This window comes from Fimicolochytrium jonesii (genome assembly GCF_025526975.1).
Source record: "Fimicolochytrium jonesii strain JEL569 chromosome Unknown EV422scaffold_3, whole genome shotgun sequence".
Lineage (NCBI taxonomy): Eukaryota > Fungi > Chytridiomycota > Chytridiomycetes > Spizellomycetales > Powellomycetaceae > Fimicolochytrium > Fimicolochytrium jonesii.
The window spans coordinates 965,164-983,420 of NW_026515670.1; the positions used below are offsets into that span (position 1 = coordinate 965,164).

Genomic DNA, 18,257 nt, shown 5'->3' on the forward strand with positions numbered 1-18,257 from the left:
GTGGCCATCACGGAAGGTGGGGAAGTCTTTCCGACGCGCTTCGCACTTGGCGGATTTGAGGCTTTCAAGTTTCGGGGCTTTCCCAGGGCTTTCCAACACAAGGCGGAGAGGCAATTCACAGAAAGTAGACGAACATCACCGAGGCACGCAATGACCAGCTACAACGAGGCAGTCCTTACGCAGAAGCTGGCAAAGCTGGTGGACACTCAGGACAGCATCACTGTTCTCTCGCAATGTAGGTCCGCCCACCGTTCGTCAATTGACGCGTTGATCTTTGGAGTGCAAGCGACTCGGTGGACACCCCGAGCGGTGGTATATTTGCAGCGACACTGATGCTTTCGTGAACTTTACCAGGGCTGATGTTTCATAGGAAGCATGCCGCGTCAAGCGTTCAGACATGGGCTAGGGAGTTGCATAAAGGTGTGTAATCCTGGGAAAATGCGGGCTTCATGAAAGCCACAAGGAGATATACAGTATGCTAACGATATCAATTTTCCGATCGATCGATTGATTCAGCTCCACCACATCGTAAACTGAGTTTCGTTTACCTGGCCAACGATGTGGTCCAGAATAGCCGGCGCAAAGGCGACGAGTTTGTGGTGGAGTTCGCCAAAGTGTTTCCGGAGACGCTGCCTCATGCCTACAGGTTCGAGCTATATAGCAGCAACAGTAGCTACCATACGGGATTGGGGAGCTGATCAGAGCCATGTCGATGAATCCCACAACAGACATACGGGGCAGGACACGAGGCACAAGATAACGCGCATATTGACGATTTTGGAGGAGCGACAGATCTTCTCGAAGGATTTTGTGCGAGATGTCAAACAGCGCATGGAGAATCCCGCCGCCTCCTCAAATACAACTGCGCCAACGATACCCCCAGACGCCGTGGCGATAGTGAAGCACCTTAACAGCTTGCATAAACTGGCTGATGCAAAGCAGAAACTGGCGGAGGCAACATCCGCAGCAGCGAATCCAGCAGCAGAGAACCCGGAGCAAATGGTCGAAACGCTGGACCGGTACCGAGACGCACTCGTGAGGGACATCAACGAGCGGAAAACCCTGATCGGGGTATTGAACGCCCTTGCCGAGAAGATGGCGTTGTTTTTAAAAGGCGATGAGATATCGCTGGAGCAGTGTACTCGCCAGATTAAGACAAAAGGAAATATCCCGCAGGCCCCGGCATCTGAGGTCGTTATACCATCCTCACGCGAGGAACCCATGACGGACTTACCCCACCCGCCAGACCCCGCGTCCAATGCCGCCTCACATGAAGAGAATGTGGAAGAGTACGACCCGACCAACTACACCATCCCGACACCATTACCAACATTCACGGACGCATCAGCCGAGGCAGCGTCAAATCCACCAACACAAAGCCCTATCCCACCATCAGACCTGATCGAGGCCATACTCGGCGATCAGCAACCGCCATCAGCAGGAGCCATCGGAGACGCGCAAGCTATGTTTGACTTGCTACCACCAGAGCTGATCGAGCAGTTGAGACAGCAAGGACCCGGGCCGATGTTGGGAACTGCGGCTGCGGAGCAGACTGCGACTGATATACTAAGGACGCTGGAGGCGTTGAGGAGTGGGGTGAGTTGCGGCTGGGGTTGGCCGGTCATGTGGAGTTCGCGGAGGCTGACCGAGTTTCAATTTTTGTTGAAGGCAATGCAATGAACATAGAGGCTGCCCCGCAGTTGTGTCAAAAAGGCGGACATTGGGGTCGAGGCCCGGCACCGGTCTGCCCAGGTGGCACTACGGGGTATCGCCGAACAGGACAATGTCGCTAGTGCACCTGTACCTACACAGCCGTCGCAATAGGCGACAAACTGCAAACCGGGGATACAGTTTTGGAGTTGTTCTAGCCAGTCGTCCTCCCCGATCGACCAATGCCGGTCTCCCACTGATTGACGTCATGTCATATAGCCATTTTGACTTCTGGGGCGAGGATCACTAATGTTCTTAATATACATACTCCCGAACGGCGGGTAGATCAAACATGCAGCGCATTAGATCAGATTAACTGGACCCGGTCGTGCGGGTCTAAACTATCGTGATTTGCTGGGGCGTGTGGATGGATTATTGCCTCTGCGCTAGCTACCTTCGTGGTACATACGCCGCAGAGGCCGGTGCTATGGATGTATCAGTTGTGGCTCGAGCAGCGTGGTTCCATGTCACCGTGAAACAGCAATGGTGATATCGCCTTGTTCGATGGGACTAGCGTGGTGCTCCAGCTGTTTTCCCCGCCTGACCGGGCGTCTCATCGTGAGCGCCAGAAATCAGTGCACCCTTGAACGAGGCGACCGACCAACATGCCCTGGCGCCATGCCATACGGACCAGCCTACGTCCATTCTCCGAACTCCAAGCTGTTCTTTTCGCATTCTCACATTCTCATAACCACCCGGGATGACATAACGGCACTCTGACCAGATCAGTATCGAACAGCTCGATGAACTGCTCATTCAGGACTTTTACTTTCGGGCCCGCGTATCGTCTATACTCTTCGAATATTGACGTTAGGTTCCACCGTTGCAGCTTCCGCAGGCATCCGATCACAGTTCCTATCAAGTTCCCAGAGATGAGCTTGAGGTACGTTTGGCACCGTACACATATCGGCAAAGGCACATACCCGTCCGATGTCTTCCGAGGTTGCACATCACAATCAACGGGTACTTTCCCGGATCGAGTATATGTACAAGCGCTTCCAGAACGACTTCTTCGGATATGGGATCCCAGGTGTTGCCCCCTGCGCTCAGCCCGACGTGATATAAGGTCAGATCCTGGTCTTCTACGAAGTTTGCGCTGCGAAGTTAGGCCAGGTCAGCGTTATGGACCCCACCCATGAAAACACTCGGGAAAAACATTCCAGACGAGAACATATTCACACCTCTAAGACACGTACAATCTTTGAGAAGGCTCTTCGGGAGCCAGATAGACCACGGTTTTCAGACCCAGCTTTTCGAGAAATGGAAAGTTGAGCTCATTCGGTTGACCTGACCGGTAAAGGTTCTCCTCGACCATCCCGAAGTTCTACGTTCAAGGGGCCGGTCAGAAAATCCAAGGGGGACGAACAGCGCGTACTGGGACGGCTCACCAGTGGAGGAATGTAGTGCTGTGAATGGCTCATCTTGAGGATTTTGACGGGCCGATCCCGTGTCGTTTCAAAACAGGGTCGATGAGGGTCTCCGAAAAGGTTGCTTCCCCTTCTCTATCTATGGCTTTTTTTCAGCAGACCTTTCGTGAGTTTGCAATAGACAACGGTGAGTTTGTTTGTTAAAGATCGCTTTGGCGTCCCGTTTTGAGCCCGGTTCGTTTAGAAGTTTGCTGACTACGTATACAGGTTTCTGAACGTCCAGGGTCGATAGCGTGGGAGAGTAAACTTTACAGGCGGACCCTAAGGAGGTTGCAATGTCGGTGTGAAACGGTCGAGAATGCTGGACATGGAAAAGCGTCTGTGACCATGTCTCGTTTTCAAGCTTCCCAACGACGCGTGAAGAGCAAAGCAGGGAGAAGGGAAGATACGACAGCGCGAATCTCCGCTCAACAACAGTTGTCAAGAAGAGGACCAGTATGCATGTGCAAGGGGTATGCGCTATGCCAAAGACAGGCCTTTTATATGTTGACGCTCACAAATACGCACAATCGCTATATGACACAGTTGCAGTCTTCCTGGCTTTTTGAACCATAGAAAGCAGGATATATATACATGAGCCCATGACGATAACTCTATCGTTCAATCGTCCAATTGGAGCCTGCAAATCAACCGATGTTAGAATGGTGGAAGCCAGAACCGAGAACAGAATCATTACTCACAGTGTAGCGACTCCCCGCATTATCCAGTGCTTCTCAGGCCTATCGCTGGGCAGCCTGATGGCAATCACGAAGTTCGTCGAGTGTCCCGTTGTGGAAAGAACACCTCTCCGCGCGCTTGTCTTGTAAATGGGACACACGTATGAAGGCGTCGTCGCCCGCTCTGATATCTTGCATGGTTTGAACCAAATCACCGGTAGAAGATCGTAGAGAACCTTGGGATGGGATTCAGCAATCACGCCCGCATCTGAATTCCATCGCGCTCCTTCCAAGTACAGGCCCGTCACGTATACGCCGTCTTGTGGTGCTTCCGTCACTTCTGATGCGTTAATCTTCAGAACTTCAAAGTTTAGCCCCAGCTCATCAATTGGGATGGTGTAGCGCCGAGCGTAGTTCTGTAGGGTCGCTGTGGAAGTGTAAGGTTCAACACTTCGTTTGCCCACTGGGGTACATCAATCGCGCTGTACATACCAGTGATGAAGGACTGAGTGAAGAAGAATCCACTCATCCAGAAGACTTTCGGGTTTCCAGTGTCAAGCCAGTTCTTGAAGAATGCAATTCTGGCGACCAGGTCATTGACGTATCCTCCCAATGGCTTGAGACTCGGGTAACTCTTAGAGGCCCACATCGCGGGTAATCTGCCCGTCAGAATGCTTTTGCACACTTCTTCCAGTTCTGCGCTCATGACTACTAAGCCACGAATGGCCTTTTGCACGTTGACCAAACTGACCAAAACGACCTGAATCAGGCGATTGAAGCGAATCATTTCTTGGATCAGCACTGTGTTCATGCTCTCCTCGTAGCTGACGGGGAACTTCCGCGCAGCCTCCTCGATGTTGAACGTCGCTGGAATGCGAGACAGGATGTCCGTTGCCACTTCCACAAGGATCTCATCGCTGGTCTTCAGGCCCGCGCCACCACCAACGCTGCGCTCCTGTGTAGACAGCACACTCTCAAATAGGCTTCTCGTCTCGGCCAGTTGTCGTGCGATATCTCCGTTTTCGTGGATACCGAAGATCTCCGGATTCTGGTTTAGCGGTAATGATCGGATGTATTCCAGGTAGTTCTCGTACTTGCCCTTCGGAGGCGCGTAGTAAACTCCCGACGCAGAGAATTTGTAGTTCGGGTCTTCCACAATCGAGGGAGTGTAGAATGTCGTCAGAAGATTCATGAGTGTTCGACGGTCCCAGTCATCCGTGACTCTTCCGCCGTAATTGCACTCTCCTGTGAGGTATGCGATCGCTTTGAATGGCACTTCGTTGTACTCGTTCAAGAACATTTGCAATTGACGCATGCTGATACCTGAACGACAAATGTGTTAGGAGGCGTTCAACCAAAGTGGTGGTACAGCGCAATCGTTTGAACTTACGAAGATCAGACTCGTTGAACTCATACGGGATATTCCATCCAAGCGGTCCGAAGTTCCTCCTTTCTTGAACAACCGCATGGAAGGTGCACAATCCGAATAGTAGCTTCTCCCACTCATTCGGTTTGTTGCAGGCATTGAAGAACTTCTCATCGCTGATCAAGTCTCCCAAGAAGCTTTTCAACAAATTCGCTTTCAATCCCTTGGGCGGCTCATTCGTCATCTTGACCCCTCCCTGCAAGATACTAGCTGGGAACTTGGGGCTCGGATAAGATGTCAGCCACAAGCGAAAGTCTTTGTGGACAGTGACAGCCTCAGTGCTCATGTCGTCCACGATCTTCTCGAGAGCTGGAAGCCAGCTGACTGCCAAGTGACAGTTCTGCAGTACGACCCAAGTTCCGGCTTTTTGCGCTTCTCTGACCATGGAAGCTGCGATCGGACCCTGGCCTTGACCGAGGGATATAGATTGGCATTTTGAGCCGCTGTACCCCTTGTCTTCTGCAAATTTGAGCAACCTAAGAGTAGATAAAAGTGGCTCAGATCAAGAAGGGACAACACATTCCGTATTTGTAGCTTTCACTCACTGTGCCATTGGGTCAACACCCGGCGAAAGCACGAAAATCAATGCAGAGCGATGATTCGAATCTTCGAAACTTCCCGCCAAGTCGAAGGTTGGCGGCTCAATGAACTTTTGTCCCAGTTTGACTTTCACAAACTCCTGGACTGCAGGGACGATGCGTTCTGGCCGCAATGCCCTGACCACCAACGTCCTCTGGAACTCGTTGGCAGACGCCCATTTGCCAGGTAGAGGAAGATCTTGAGGATCGCTGCTCTCGACCCAGATCTTCCATTCCGCGCCAGAGAACTCGTCTCGCAATCCCGTGAATGCCGGCAAATCCGACATACGGTACAGTTCCGACCAAGCTTTTTCGGACAAAAGAGACGGGTCGGGGTTTGCCATAGCCGGCGATCCGACGCTGATTCCCCCTGTCAATAGATGCTGGAACTCTGCATCATCCAACTCCTTTCGGTTCTTCAGGATGACGGAACACAGCAGGAATGAGAACAACAGCTTGTCCTTCTCGAATAAAGACCGGCAGACGTTAAGGTAGAGTGAGTAGGTGAAGTACGACTCGAGATTCTTCAAACGACGTTTCAAGACCCCGGACTTTGGCGAAAGCGCGATGCCGTTGATGAACAGGTCTATGAACCACGTGAGCGAGTATTGGTACATTGGATCGATATTGGCCAGGTCAGCGATGCAGAAGTAGAGGGCTGCCGAGTGGTTGGCGATGGGGCGGTAGGAGTTTCGTGTCTCATCGATTTTGCGTTCAGTCTCTTCCGCAATCTTCTGCTTGTCGTTGAGTTCTTTCGAAAGCTCTTTCGACGATGAGAGGACCTCGATGGCAGTCTCGTTCTCCAGAATATTGCCTTCTGAAGATGACAGGATCTCAAGGATACGATCCTCAATTTCCTTCAACCGCTTTTTGTTCTCGGCGCCTTGCAAGATCAGCTGCGTCTTTTCTTCTTCGAGCTCTGGCCGTTCCTTTGTGACTACGATACCGAGCAACTGGTCTTCCAAACCTTCCGGGGTGATCATGAAGTTGAGCAGCGACACCTTGACGGCCACTTCTGGTAAGTAATGCGGATTCCTCAGTTTTGTCGTGATATACAGCCGGAAGTTCTCTGACCACTCGATCACAGCATCTCCCAATCGAATGCATGTGGCGCCTCCCGATTTGAAGGTTTGCTTCTGAAGCACGCTGTCAAGAACGGGGTCCAGCTCTTCTTTAACGTTCTCTAGCAGGACCGGAGCACCAAACTGAATGGCGTTCTCGAGATTCCTCACATAGTCAGCATCTGTCAGCTTGATAATTTGGAGGTTGTTCTCCTTCTCCATATTCTTGACCCATTTGTTCGCTTGTCCTTGTGGGTCAATCATCAGAGGCCACCTTCTGGCATTCTTGACGATGATTCCGTTGTCCACGGAGAATGCGTCCGATGGTAACCCAGCGATGTTCCAAGCGCGGATCAGAATGGGATCACCAAGAACTTTCGCCAAGGAGAACGTGTCGGAACACGGGATGTTGGCCTTCTTGAGTGTCGATATCCACTCGCTGATGCACTCCTGTCTATACAGCTTTGTGAACGCTCCGAGGTATGCGATGACTCCAGCGGAGATCAAGACGTCGCCAGTCAGGTTAAACAGCACTTGGTCAAGATTGCCAACGACTTGCGTCCAGCGCTGTTTCTCTCCTCCTAGACCTCCCAATAGCTTCTGCGCGCGATCGAGTTGCTCCTCACAACTCTTCACCTCCTTTTCGAGTCTTTCTTTCTTCTCGGAGAGCGCTTGCAGATTGTCATTTAGTGCTTGCAACCGATCCAAGACCGCTTTGAGTTGCGCCCTCTTTTCAGCTAGACCCGCCATAGTCTCAGCCAATTCAGCCTCAGCGTGCGCGAGAGCGATTTGTTTAGGTGCCACTTCCTTCGCGACTCGATCATAGGCCTCCATTGCGATAATCCAGTTACAAAGTCCTTCCGCGGCCGAAGAAGCGTTTCGCACCTTTTCCGGCTTGAATTCAGGATTGGGTATGTACTTTGCCCGAATCGCCTTGATAACGTGCGCAGGGATGTCGTCTTTGTCGAAAGCTTTGAGACCTTCCAGGAATTTCGGGTCCCCGAGGATCTTGAGAGATGTTTTCCAGTAGTCAAGGACCATTTTACCTGATCCCGACGGATCCGGGATCCTGTCCGGCTTGATATCTTTCATCACGCAAACCGCCTCCATGACGAGCTTGACACCCTCTGGCGGGTTCTTCATGGACTTGACAAGGTCGATGTCGGATTTCTTTAAAGTGTCGAGAGCCGATAATGCTGCGTTCAGCAATGGAAGCGCCTGAGCAAGATCATTCTCACATTCGCTCTTGATGGCGGATGCCTGTTCCGCTTTCGAAGCTGCGATGGCCTCATCAGCTGAAACGGTTTCCTTGGTGGCCTCCACTTCCACTGATTCTTTGGCAATCTTTTCCAACATTTCCACAGTCTCCTCAGACGTCTTCTTCAATTGAGGGGTGAGATTCGTCAAGTCGACTTGCATCCGACTAATCTGCTCGGCGGCGAATTGAAGTTTGTCCAAACCACCGACATAGCGCCGCTTCACCGCTGAAATTTCCTCCCTCTTAGCCGTAAGCAGATCTTTATAGGCGTAGAGCAACTCCAAGTAACTGGTCGGCGTAACGTAGTTATGCCTGGCCAGAGCCGAGAGGTACTTGGTCGAAAGCGCCATAGAGCTCTGATGGAAATGCTTGCACATGTCAACCACCGAAAGCCGAACAGAATCGCTGAGTTCCATCTCACTCAAGAACTGACGAGCAACTGCTTGTAAGGCGTCATCCGGCCATGCCTGGAACCAGTCAATCGTACAGCAGTTCACAAGCGAAGAGAACTGACGCAGTCGAGCGCGGAAGGCATCTCCGATGGGACTCATGCAGAGTACGATGTGGAGATTGCTCTTCACACGCTCAATGAAATAGTTGTAGAGCGCTGTGGGGCTTCCATCACCTGCCCTGTCTTGCTCCTGCGCATCTGACATGACACGATCAATGATGTTCTGCCGTTCGTCTGCCGCGAACAGGTTCGGCACGTCGCCGGCATTCAGCAGACTGCTAACATCCTCGATGAATGACTCCTCTTTGATCTGGGTATCCGGGAACAAGAAGACCGTCTTTTTGTTATCCGCCCCCGCAAGGATAAGCATCTTTTTCAGATCTTCTCTCCACTCGACTCGCGTATACTGCTTCGAGATTTCGATTTGGTACAATTCATATTGGCATATGAAAGCGGCTAGCCTCGACAAGCTTTGTCGGCCACTGCCTCCGACACCGACGACAAGCGCATTTCCACCAGGAAGCTTCAAGATGCGGCATATTCTCGAAATATGTTCGATTGCGAATCTGAAAAGAACCAGGTTCAGTTTGGCCTTCTTGATCTGATTGTATTCTTCCAGCTGAGCCTGGACCGTCTCCCGGATTTTCTCGAAATCCGTCAGCTCGGCATAATCGGGATCACTGTTGGGAACTCTTTTGCTCAAGAAATCGCCAAACATCAGACCGCGCATGTCATCTTCCATCAGCATCTTCTTGCCATTTTCTTCTTGTCCCGTGGCAAGATGGGCGAACACTTCGTCCGGCTCCTTGTCAAATTTGTCCTTGACGACCTCCAGGACGTAGCTGAACATATTGTAGCGATCATCGTCCGTGACCAAACGATCATAGTATACGCGATATACTTCATGGACCCATAATCGGAGAATCGTGTCCGGAGTCTTGAAGACGTTCGGGCGCGAAAGAACGATGCCTTGAATCACACGCGCGAAATCACGCAAGTTGAACGTATAATGCGTTTTCGCTGGAGTAGGCAGCAGATTCTGCACCGTCCATTGGAATATGCTTGCTGTGGCGTCCACAACGTTTGCTGCGAGACCTCGGATTTCCTCGGTAAATTCGAGTCGCCCAAAATGCCAGTCCAGGATTGTGTTGAAAATACGGCCCATGGTAGGGGTATCAAAAGAATTTATCACAATCTGGTTGAAGTGACGCTGGAATCTCGGTGTGATGACATTCCGGCCTCCTCCCGGTGGGCCCATAGCCGCGAGAAGTTGAATGTCAACCAACTCGATCTTGGATGTGTCCTTCTTATCATACCAGTTCCCATGATCGAGCCATTGCCTGAACAGTTCTATCGGAGGCTGAGCACCATATTGTTCTTTCGCGGGCATGTTCAGATCGTCAATGAAGATCAAAACCTTCCTTCCGACCCCAGGCCCATAGACCCCCTTTCTTCGCTTGTCCAGTTTGGACATCACCAAGTCTTGCGTTTGTGCAGCGCTGGTACGCGCGGAGAAGCCCACAAACATCGGCGTATATTTCTCTTTCGCGACTCCGGTCAAGAGTTTGTTTGATACGTATTTCGATTTTCCTGTTCCGGTTGGCCCAACGAGCAGGAAGCCAATGTCGTGAGTGATCATCAAGTCCATCAAATAATTGTAACGAGCAGTATCCTTGGTTGGGATGAGGATATCGTTGAACTCCGCGTTAGCTGGTATGGGTTTCCGCTCTATTGTGCTAAGCCATGGTACCCAACGATCCTCGTCTTCGCTTTGGAACATGTAATCGTAAAGCGTTCCCTCTGTCGGCAGTTCCAGTACTAACGGCTCTGGCAACGCCTCAATAACTTTTCGGATGCTGGCGTCAAACTTTGCTTGACTCTGTTGATCCACGCTTCCTCCGATGGTCCAATAGACGCAGAATAAGAACTTGCATTCGAGCTGTCGCTTCAAGTTCGGGTCCGCATTGTTGACCGTGGCTTCCCGATCTATGATATTATCGAACGTGCTGCCCAGCAGTCTCAGCAGAGAATTGACGAGTCCAATATCAGTGGTAGGGGACAATTCCTTGCATTCGCGACGGAGACAGCTTAATGCTGGAGGGACAAATGTCTCGAATAGACGCTCGATTGTTTGAATGTGAACATCGCCCAAGAACGTGATGGCTTCCAGCCAGGACTTCAGAAGCGGCCTCCATCCAATGCGTTCCGGCTCCAGATATACCATTCCACATCGACTGACCGTTGCAGGCTAGACATTCTCGATTAGCAGATGAAAGAAGAACAGATGCACACGAATACCCTCTTACCGAAGCTACTGCCAGATCCATGACCTCGAAAACCAAGCTCATGGTGTTGGACAGCTGAATGATCTCTCCACTCATAAGACAGAGCTTCTTATTATCGTCCAGGACTGTGTTCATGTTCTCGACCCAAATCGCATCAACAGGTCCGTCAAAGATCACCCACTTGCGATCAGGACTGGTGCTATTCGCGTAACTCCGGAAACTTGTCGCAAGGACACCGTCGGTCCATTCATGAGAGACGGGATCAAATTGTCCGTAAAGCTGACCCATAGAAATGGCTTTCGGGTTGATGACTTTATATTGTACCTTCAGCCATTCAGCATCGGGGATTCCCTGTCCTTCTTGACCTCCAAGCGCTGTGAGCGCTTCGGCTAGCACTCGGTACGAGGCCGTCTTTCCCCCGAATGGCTCTCCAACCAGCATGAATCCGTGACGCACCAGCATCATCTCGTAAAGCTGAATGATCTTCTCCAAAAAGGCCGGAACGAGTTGGAATTTGAGCTTCTTGCAAGCAATCTCAATCGCAGACTCCAGCACGGCGTAGTCTGGCTTTGGTAACCGCACACCGGGGAAGAGGTCAGAAGCAATGCCTCTGAACAATGCAATATCTTGCGACAAGAACTTGGGCAGATTGACGTCAATGATCGACCGGAGTACCAGTATGTTCTCATCTTCGTCAGGATACTTCAACTTGAGATTCCCGGCCGCTGTCAGCACACTCTTCACTGCACGCATTCCATAGTCGTAATGATCTTGACTCGACAACTGCTCGGAGCACAACCTGTATGTCGCCGCAATCTTACGTGATAAGTTCCTGGCTTCAATAAAACCGAAGGAGTACAGCGTGATTTCGCCGATGAGGGTGTAGTCGGGCACCATCATAGCCACAGTCCGGAAAAGAGCCTTGAGATTGTCCGGAAGCTCTGACCGACCCGCATAACCAGGGTTCATCGTAATGAATACGGCACATGTTGGCTTGAGACTTAGCTTTGTACCCTCAAAAACGAATTCAGCGAGATTCGCAGCAATCGCACGTTGGATTGTCAAGATTTGTTGAGCGACGACAGAAAGCACCTCCAAATCAATACGGTTGAATTCATCGAAGCATGCCCATGCCCCGGAAGCCGCAAGACCTTTGAAGAACTTGCCCATAGCCAGGTAATCCAGGCCATCGGAACAGTTGAAGACAACACACTGTTTCGCTAAGGCCTTGGCCAAATCCTTCGTTGTCTCCGTCTTTCCCGTCCCAGCGGGTCCTTCGGGAGCTCCTCCCAAATTCAAGTGGAGGGCGCCGAAAAGCGTCCGATAACATCGATCGGTCAATGGCGTGATGACCAGTCTTGGAGAGTTGCCCAAGTATTCGTAGCCATACTCCTTATGAGCGTTGATCATCTTCACCCGCACGGTGTCTTCCTCCCAGTAATACCTCAACTGAGCCAGCCAATCGAAATCAAGGGCGTCCTTGAGACCATCCGTCGCAAGTTGTGCTACGACATCTCGAGCGTGAACATCGATGACGACAAGAGCTCCCAGCGTCGCACGAGCCATTTTCGATAGAGACCCGCGAACAAGCTTGATCACTTCATTGAGCTCCGCGTTGAGTTGTTTCAAGAACTGGTCAAGGCCTCCTCGTCCCTCTTTGATTGCTTGCTCAACCCCGAGTGTCCAATATATCTGACCCACACAGAGCACCACTTGTCCAGGCCAGTCCAGCACCCATTGCTCTCGCGGCCGCTTTTGATAGTCATAGTACGCCTCCTCGATCTGATATCGGACGCTCTGTAACATGGCTTTTTCGACCTGGTGGGCACAGGTGAGCATCTTGGAACGGGTGTCAGACAAAGACACACGTACAATCTTACATTTGAGAGCCATCTCTCGACACTCCCCTTCGCATCTGCGGTGGATACCTTCTCCACCAGCTCAAGCCGCTCCTTCTCACTCGAGCAAAGAGCGAGAATGTCCATCTTACTATCGAACTCTAACTGAGCAACGCCTTCAAAGCATTTCTTCAGATGTGGTTGCACGCGAGTCGGGTCTTTCGTTTCACTGAGAATTTCGAGCATCTCATCGTTGGATAAGAAGAAGAATCGAGGGAAGAACAACCTCTTGATCTCGAGATAATTGTTCAGACCCTTGAGAATGGCTTCTAAAAGAACGTTGTTGCGCTGGAGATCTTCCAGGATTTGTCCGATTTCGGTCACTTTCAAAATATGTCGGTCCTCGTTCACGACCTGCGATGTAGGGGAGTAAGTTAGATGTAATTTTTCCCATCTTGATTCAAGAAAGCGGAAGAGCCGGCAAACCTACCGACATCAGCTTCCTCCAAGTCTCATCCACAGCCTTGAACTTTCTGCCTTCCTCCGGCATCTGGTTCATGATATCCTCGCTACTAAAAATGGGCTCCAAATACAACCACGTCGCTTGCACCTTGAGCCATTCGTCAATGATCTCCTGTGTGTGCAGAAGACGCCGCTCCCAATCCTTAATCTGCTGCTCGAAAGGCTTGATGTATGGCGATCCGCGCATGGATTGGGTCTTTACAATTTGATCGTCCAACAGCTGCTGAGGTTCGTCGACGCCTGCCAAAATGAATGTGCCCGACTCGCGGTAAGGAAGGAGGTTGAAGAGCAGAGGTTCCCACTCGGTGAACATCTTTGTCATGTTCTTTTCGAGAGTGTATTCCTTCGATGCGGCGTCTGAAGGGTTGTTTAAAACTTGTATCAGTGCGGGTACCCAATTTTGAACGAGATGACATTTTTCTCTCACCGCTAATCTCCTGGAACGGCTCCAAAAAGGGCTCCAAGTTCAGTTTCAACATCTTCCGCAGACTGGTAGTGCCATCAGGCTTGATCTCCTGGTTGGCCGCCACGCTCATCTGCGCCCAATGACGATCTCTCATCCCCGGATTGCACAGGACATGGATCAGCGGCAAGTTGACCATGAACTCATCAATCTTCTCCCGCACTTGCTTGGCAATATTCTGCGGCGCTGCGTCTTGAACGAGCCCACCGAGGAGACGGTAGATCTCGCGCTTCAGACCGTCCACCTCGCCTTCAATTTGCTCGGCATCCAGTTCGAGCAGGTTGCCGTCCATCCATCGCTTGTACGACTTTTGGAAATTTACCGCAGTTGTATAGAGAGCTTGATATGGCTCCAGGAGCTGCATAATCTTCTTCCGCTGGGGGTAAACCGTAACACTCCATCCGAAGAGCTGCTCCTCTTTGTTGAAAGTGGCAATGGTGTCAGCAGCCGATTGGAGCTGCTTCGCGAGGGTCTGCACCTTCTTGACGTAGAATGGCATTTCGTCCAGATCCCCAACCTCCTTGAGCTCCTCCACCTGTTTCTGGAACTCATCAAGCTCTGCCTCGAACTTTGTGCGCCTCTCCTTGAGATTAGCTTCGTTCTTTTCTCGAGCAGCCCCTATGATCTGAGCGTGTCGCTCAAGGATAGGGATGATTCGCTGTGGCCATGTGAATGTGACATTGTTGAGCTTCATTTGTTCAGGGTCCAGGGCCGAGAAGTTCATAATGTACATAAGCCGCGAGCGTGCTTCCTCGAGCTCCGTCAGTAGCGCGGGTAGGTGTTCGTTGCGAACCAGCTCCATGTACTCCATCTGATCGGCCATCTCCTTGAAGTTTTCTGGCACTCTCAACGCGTGGTTCTCGATCTCCTGGTATCGGGCGCAAATACTGAAGGAAGCAGAGAGGATCAGACATGTCAAAAACTCTGACCAAGGTTGAGGTGACGAACCTTCTCTGATGCTCCGCAATCTGGCGCGTAATCTCCTTTAGGAACTTATTCGATATTGCAACTACACGAGATGCCAAGCTTTTGTGCAATTCATCACAATTCAGCTCGATCATCGGCAATTCCACTCGTCGTGCGATCGAAAGTATCGAAGACGCCAGCGCCCGGTACTTTTCTATCTCCTACAAGACAGATGCATGGTGAGAACTTTGCGCATACGCCCGTCCCTTTCGATCCAATTGCTCATACCACTGCGAACTCCTCAAAGGTGTGCTGCCCAGCTATAAACTCATCAACTTCGGCGTCGACCTTGTGCGTGTAGATGTGCTCGTAAATGTCATACTTCTTGACGACCTCCTCTACGACCGCGTAGCATTCAGCAGCGTATTTCTCCACCTTCTTGGTGGCGTGGTCCACCACTCCCTCTTCCAAAGCAATTCTAATCTCATCCGAGCCATCCATCGCCATAAGTTTGAGCAAGTCTGTTCCCGCTGTGAGAGTGCCATCCAAGATTTTTTCGCCGATAGGTCCGAAGACCATTTTACCTATCCGCGGCATCGACTCTACGGTTCTTACGACGTAATTCAGTGCCTCGACGATAGCTTCGGAGATGTCAGCGAAGGGCGGGTCAAACTCGATAGCGTTCACGGTGTTGAGCCATAATCGCATCAAGAAGCGAGGACCGTGCTTTCCGAGAGAAAGCGCAGGATTGGTCAACGCGGTTGCTGGTGGCGGGCCTTGGAAGAGCGATAGATAGTCTTCCAAAGACTGCGCGATGGTAGACCGCACTTCTTTATAGACCATAATCTCAGCCGACCGGAAGAAGCTATCTGGCGGCTTTGCGACGGCTGCTCTTCTCCGATCGCTTTTTATGAACGTGTCGACGAAATCTCGTAGGATGGTAATGTACCACCTGTAATTAGTGAGGCACGGTAAGCAAGGCGAGCGTCTCCAGAAGTAAGAGGCATACGCTTCGTAGTACATGCCCGTTGAGTAGTCGTTCCCTGCACTTTTCAGCGTTCACGAGCACAAGGCTGCGGAATCCCGATATCCTGAACGGCTCAGCCTGGATGTTGACCTCTGCGATATCGACGAACCGCAGCTTGTCATACTGCAACCACAGCTCCAGCATCTTGACCATCAGCGGGTGGGTGATGTGTAGGATTTTTGCAAGCTTGGCTTTATTCTCCAAGAAAGTTTCGCGCCACGGAGACGGGAATACGATCTGTTCCTGTGCGAATGCTGGATGTTTGCGGACCCTGTGGGATGGCGTCAGAGATGGAGCCACACAATCGTCTCTGGCAGAGTTCGCACTCACTCTGGGTCTTCCAGCGTCTTAGTGCCTCGTTTTAGAATGTGATCCACTATTGAAAAAGTGAGCCTATATGTGCCAAGGTTCCGTATCTACCTTTTGCCCTGAATAAGATCGTACCTGCTGATTGCTTCCCGCTCTCACTGTATGACTGCCGCACATCCTCCAGCAGGTCGGCTGTCATGCCGGGGTAGCGCTCCACTAAAAATGCCGGGATGCTATCCATTATATGTGTCACCCAGTCACGGCTTAGGTCACTGTCCGTATGTGACCGAATGATTCGATCGAAGTAGTTGTAAAAGGCCTGCGACGGTGGGATTAGCTGGTAAGTTTGCTTCTGTGCATCTGGTTGTCTCGCTCACCTCCACCATCTCCAGCTCGCCTTCTTCCGACGCAAACTTCCGGCTGGGTGGCAGTGTCTTGACATCGGGCTTGTAGTTGCTCGCCATGTTCAGGATTAGCATTTCTGCCGTTTCATCTAAAGGGTGGAGATGAGGCGGGTAAACCGATATGGGGTTAGCCTTCATCGAAATTCATGCGCTGCGATTTTCAGTCTGACCTGTCCCATTTTGCGCTTTTGCGTTTTGTTGATCTCTATACGGTTTCGCACATCCGTCAGCAATCAAACTTTCATCAACATCGACTCTGCCCTCTCTGTGTGTCCCCTTACATCAGAAAATCTACCAGCTTCTCTCGAAAGTCCGTTCCGCGTCCCGGATCCGCATTATGCCCATCCATTTCCACGCTGCCCAGTGAGACAGCGCCCTCCTGCGTGAGTGACGCTTCCCGCCGATCCACCCTCGCTTCGTGGAAACCGCCGAGGTCCACAAACGCTTTGACGTTCGAGTACCCCATTCGAGCCTTCTCCAATCTCATTGCTGGATCTTCCACGACCACATGGTGGACATGATGCCCTCGTTTCTTTCGAGGGGAGGGTGGGTGGACCTTAATTTGGCTCGCGAGGCCGGGTGGTAGTGCAGCGGTGGTAGAATAGTTGCGTGCGTTCCGGGACGATTCGATAAGCTCTGCGATTCACTAAACGTTCAATAACAGCCTGTTGCGCCATCCTGCATAGATCCATACCTCGTAAAGTGGATGCCTTCTTCCTCACCGATGCGACCGTTCTCTGTCGCTGTTCCTCCTCGGACTCCGACGGGTGCCAAGTTTCATTGACCGCATTTTGGTGGCGTCCTTGACTGGACACTGCTGCTAGCTCTGGAAGGAATGGCGTTTGTATTGAGCCCTCTTGAGCCGGAGCGAGGGCCGCCATATTGTAAGTATGGAAGCTGTGCACAGCTTTCTCCAAACGTCCTGCTTTCGCTATATAAATTGAGACTCAAAAAGTCTGCAGCTTTGTGCGTCAAAGGGCGATATGGTGGGAAAGCCCTGTCTTTTCGGGTGCCTTTGAAATCCGAGTCGGAGAAGGAAAATGAAATGACCGACTCTCGTATCTGCCGTCAGTCGCGCTGTCAAAATCAGGTAAGCCTCCCGCCTGTGAACTCGATGCTACTAAGGCGACCGGAACTACTGCGAATTTGCCCACTTGGACTTGAAGCTCAAGAACGGATTCATAGGTACGCTTGAAATTGAAGAAAATGAATTGTAAGGGTGCAGTTTATTCATGGGCTGCGGAGGAGTGCCTCTCCGCTGCCAGCCTTCCTGTGCATACTTTGTCAACCCTCATACCAGTCGAGCTGTTGTATGCCTAGGGGTGATCATCTTTACATGTTACTCCGATGTCTCCTGCAGTAACAATATATCATCTTCTAATACATCCGAATGAACGAGGAAACGCACTGGGGCATATCAGACTGCGTGCAAAAGCACTGCCCTGCACATGCGATGACTGTTCAGGAGAAGCTTCGATCTCGAAATAGCACAGGCGCAAATTGGCTTCATCATCACGATTTCGCTTGACAATGGTGTTGCGCTGTGCTCGAAAAGGACGATAGGATGGATAGCACGGAACGACACTTTGACCTATGTTCGATCCCCTAGAATCGGTTGCTCCGCATGCAACGCTCGTCAGTTTGCCGTTCTGTCCATGTCAGTGCTCCCCACACTCGCCATGAGGGTCTAACAGCTGACAACAGATACAGCGGCTCCCACGTTCTGGAGTCAATGCGTCTGCTGCACCCTAAATCCAGAAGCATGAAGTTCTAGAATCAACATAACGTCAACTCTCGGGCGACGAACGGGAGGTTTGTATTCCTTGCAAAGAAATTGCGCTATCCTTCGACTACTTCGCAGACCCTATGCTCGATCCTGGGATTCAGCCCTTATCAATGGCTATCCTCTCCTGCGCAATCAGTTGATGGTTCCAGC

At 51.3% G+C, this 18,257-nt stretch overlaps 3 protein-coding genes across 3 annotated transcripts; 1 reads left to right on the top strand and 2 right to left on the bottom strand.

The window, feature by feature from the left end:
* Nucleotides 1-49: 49 nt before the first annotated feature.
* Nucleotides 50-1,961, top strand: EV422DRAFT_517270 (uncharacterized protein). Its single transcript, XM_053069435.1, has 5 exons — nt 50-235; nt 355-420; nt 517-646; nt 729-1,596; nt 1,669-1,961. Exons 1-5 carry the CDS (start codon nt 151-153, stop codon nt 1,678-1,680), a joined length of 1,161 nt encoding a protein of 386 aa, XP_052928756.1. The 5' UTR covers nt 50-150; the 3' UTR covers nt 1,681-1,961.
* Nucleotides 1,962-3,589, bottom strand: EV422DRAFT_517273 (protein-tyrosine phosphatase). Its single transcript, XM_053069436.1, has 4 exons — nt 3,099-3,589; nt 2,907-3,034; nt 2,634-2,806; nt 1,962-2,565 (listed from the first exon to the last, which is right to left on the bottom strand). The coding sequence occupies exons 1-4, from the start codon at nt 3,129-3,131 to the stop codon at nt 2,396-2,398; spliced, it is 504 nt and encodes a 167-aa protein (XP_052928757.1). The 5' UTR covers nt 3,132-3,589; the 3' UTR covers nt 1,962-2,395.
* Nucleotides 3,568-17,318, bottom strand: EV422DRAFT_617487 (dynein heavy chain and region D6 of dynein motor-domain-containing protein). The gene is made up of 18 exons (XM_053074010.1): nt 17,016-17,318; nt 16,603-16,957; nt 16,492-16,526; nt 16,295-16,410; nt 16,053-16,236; nt 15,939-15,984; nt 15,607-15,879; nt 14,870-15,533; nt 14,624-14,802; nt 13,640-14,562; nt 13,181-13,569; nt 12,733-13,104; nt 10,874-12,670; nt 5,765-10,815; nt 5,184-5,695; nt 4,286-5,116; nt 3,818-4,220; nt 3,568-3,756 (listed from the first exon to the last, which is right to left on the bottom strand). The coding sequence occupies exons 1-18, from the start codon at nt 17,200-17,202 to the stop codon at nt 3,738-3,740; spliced, it is 12,336 nt and encodes a 4,111-aa protein (XP_052928758.1). The 5' UTR covers nt 17,203-17,318; the 3' UTR covers nt 3,568-3,737.
* Nucleotides 17,319-18,257: the final 939 nt, after the last annotated feature.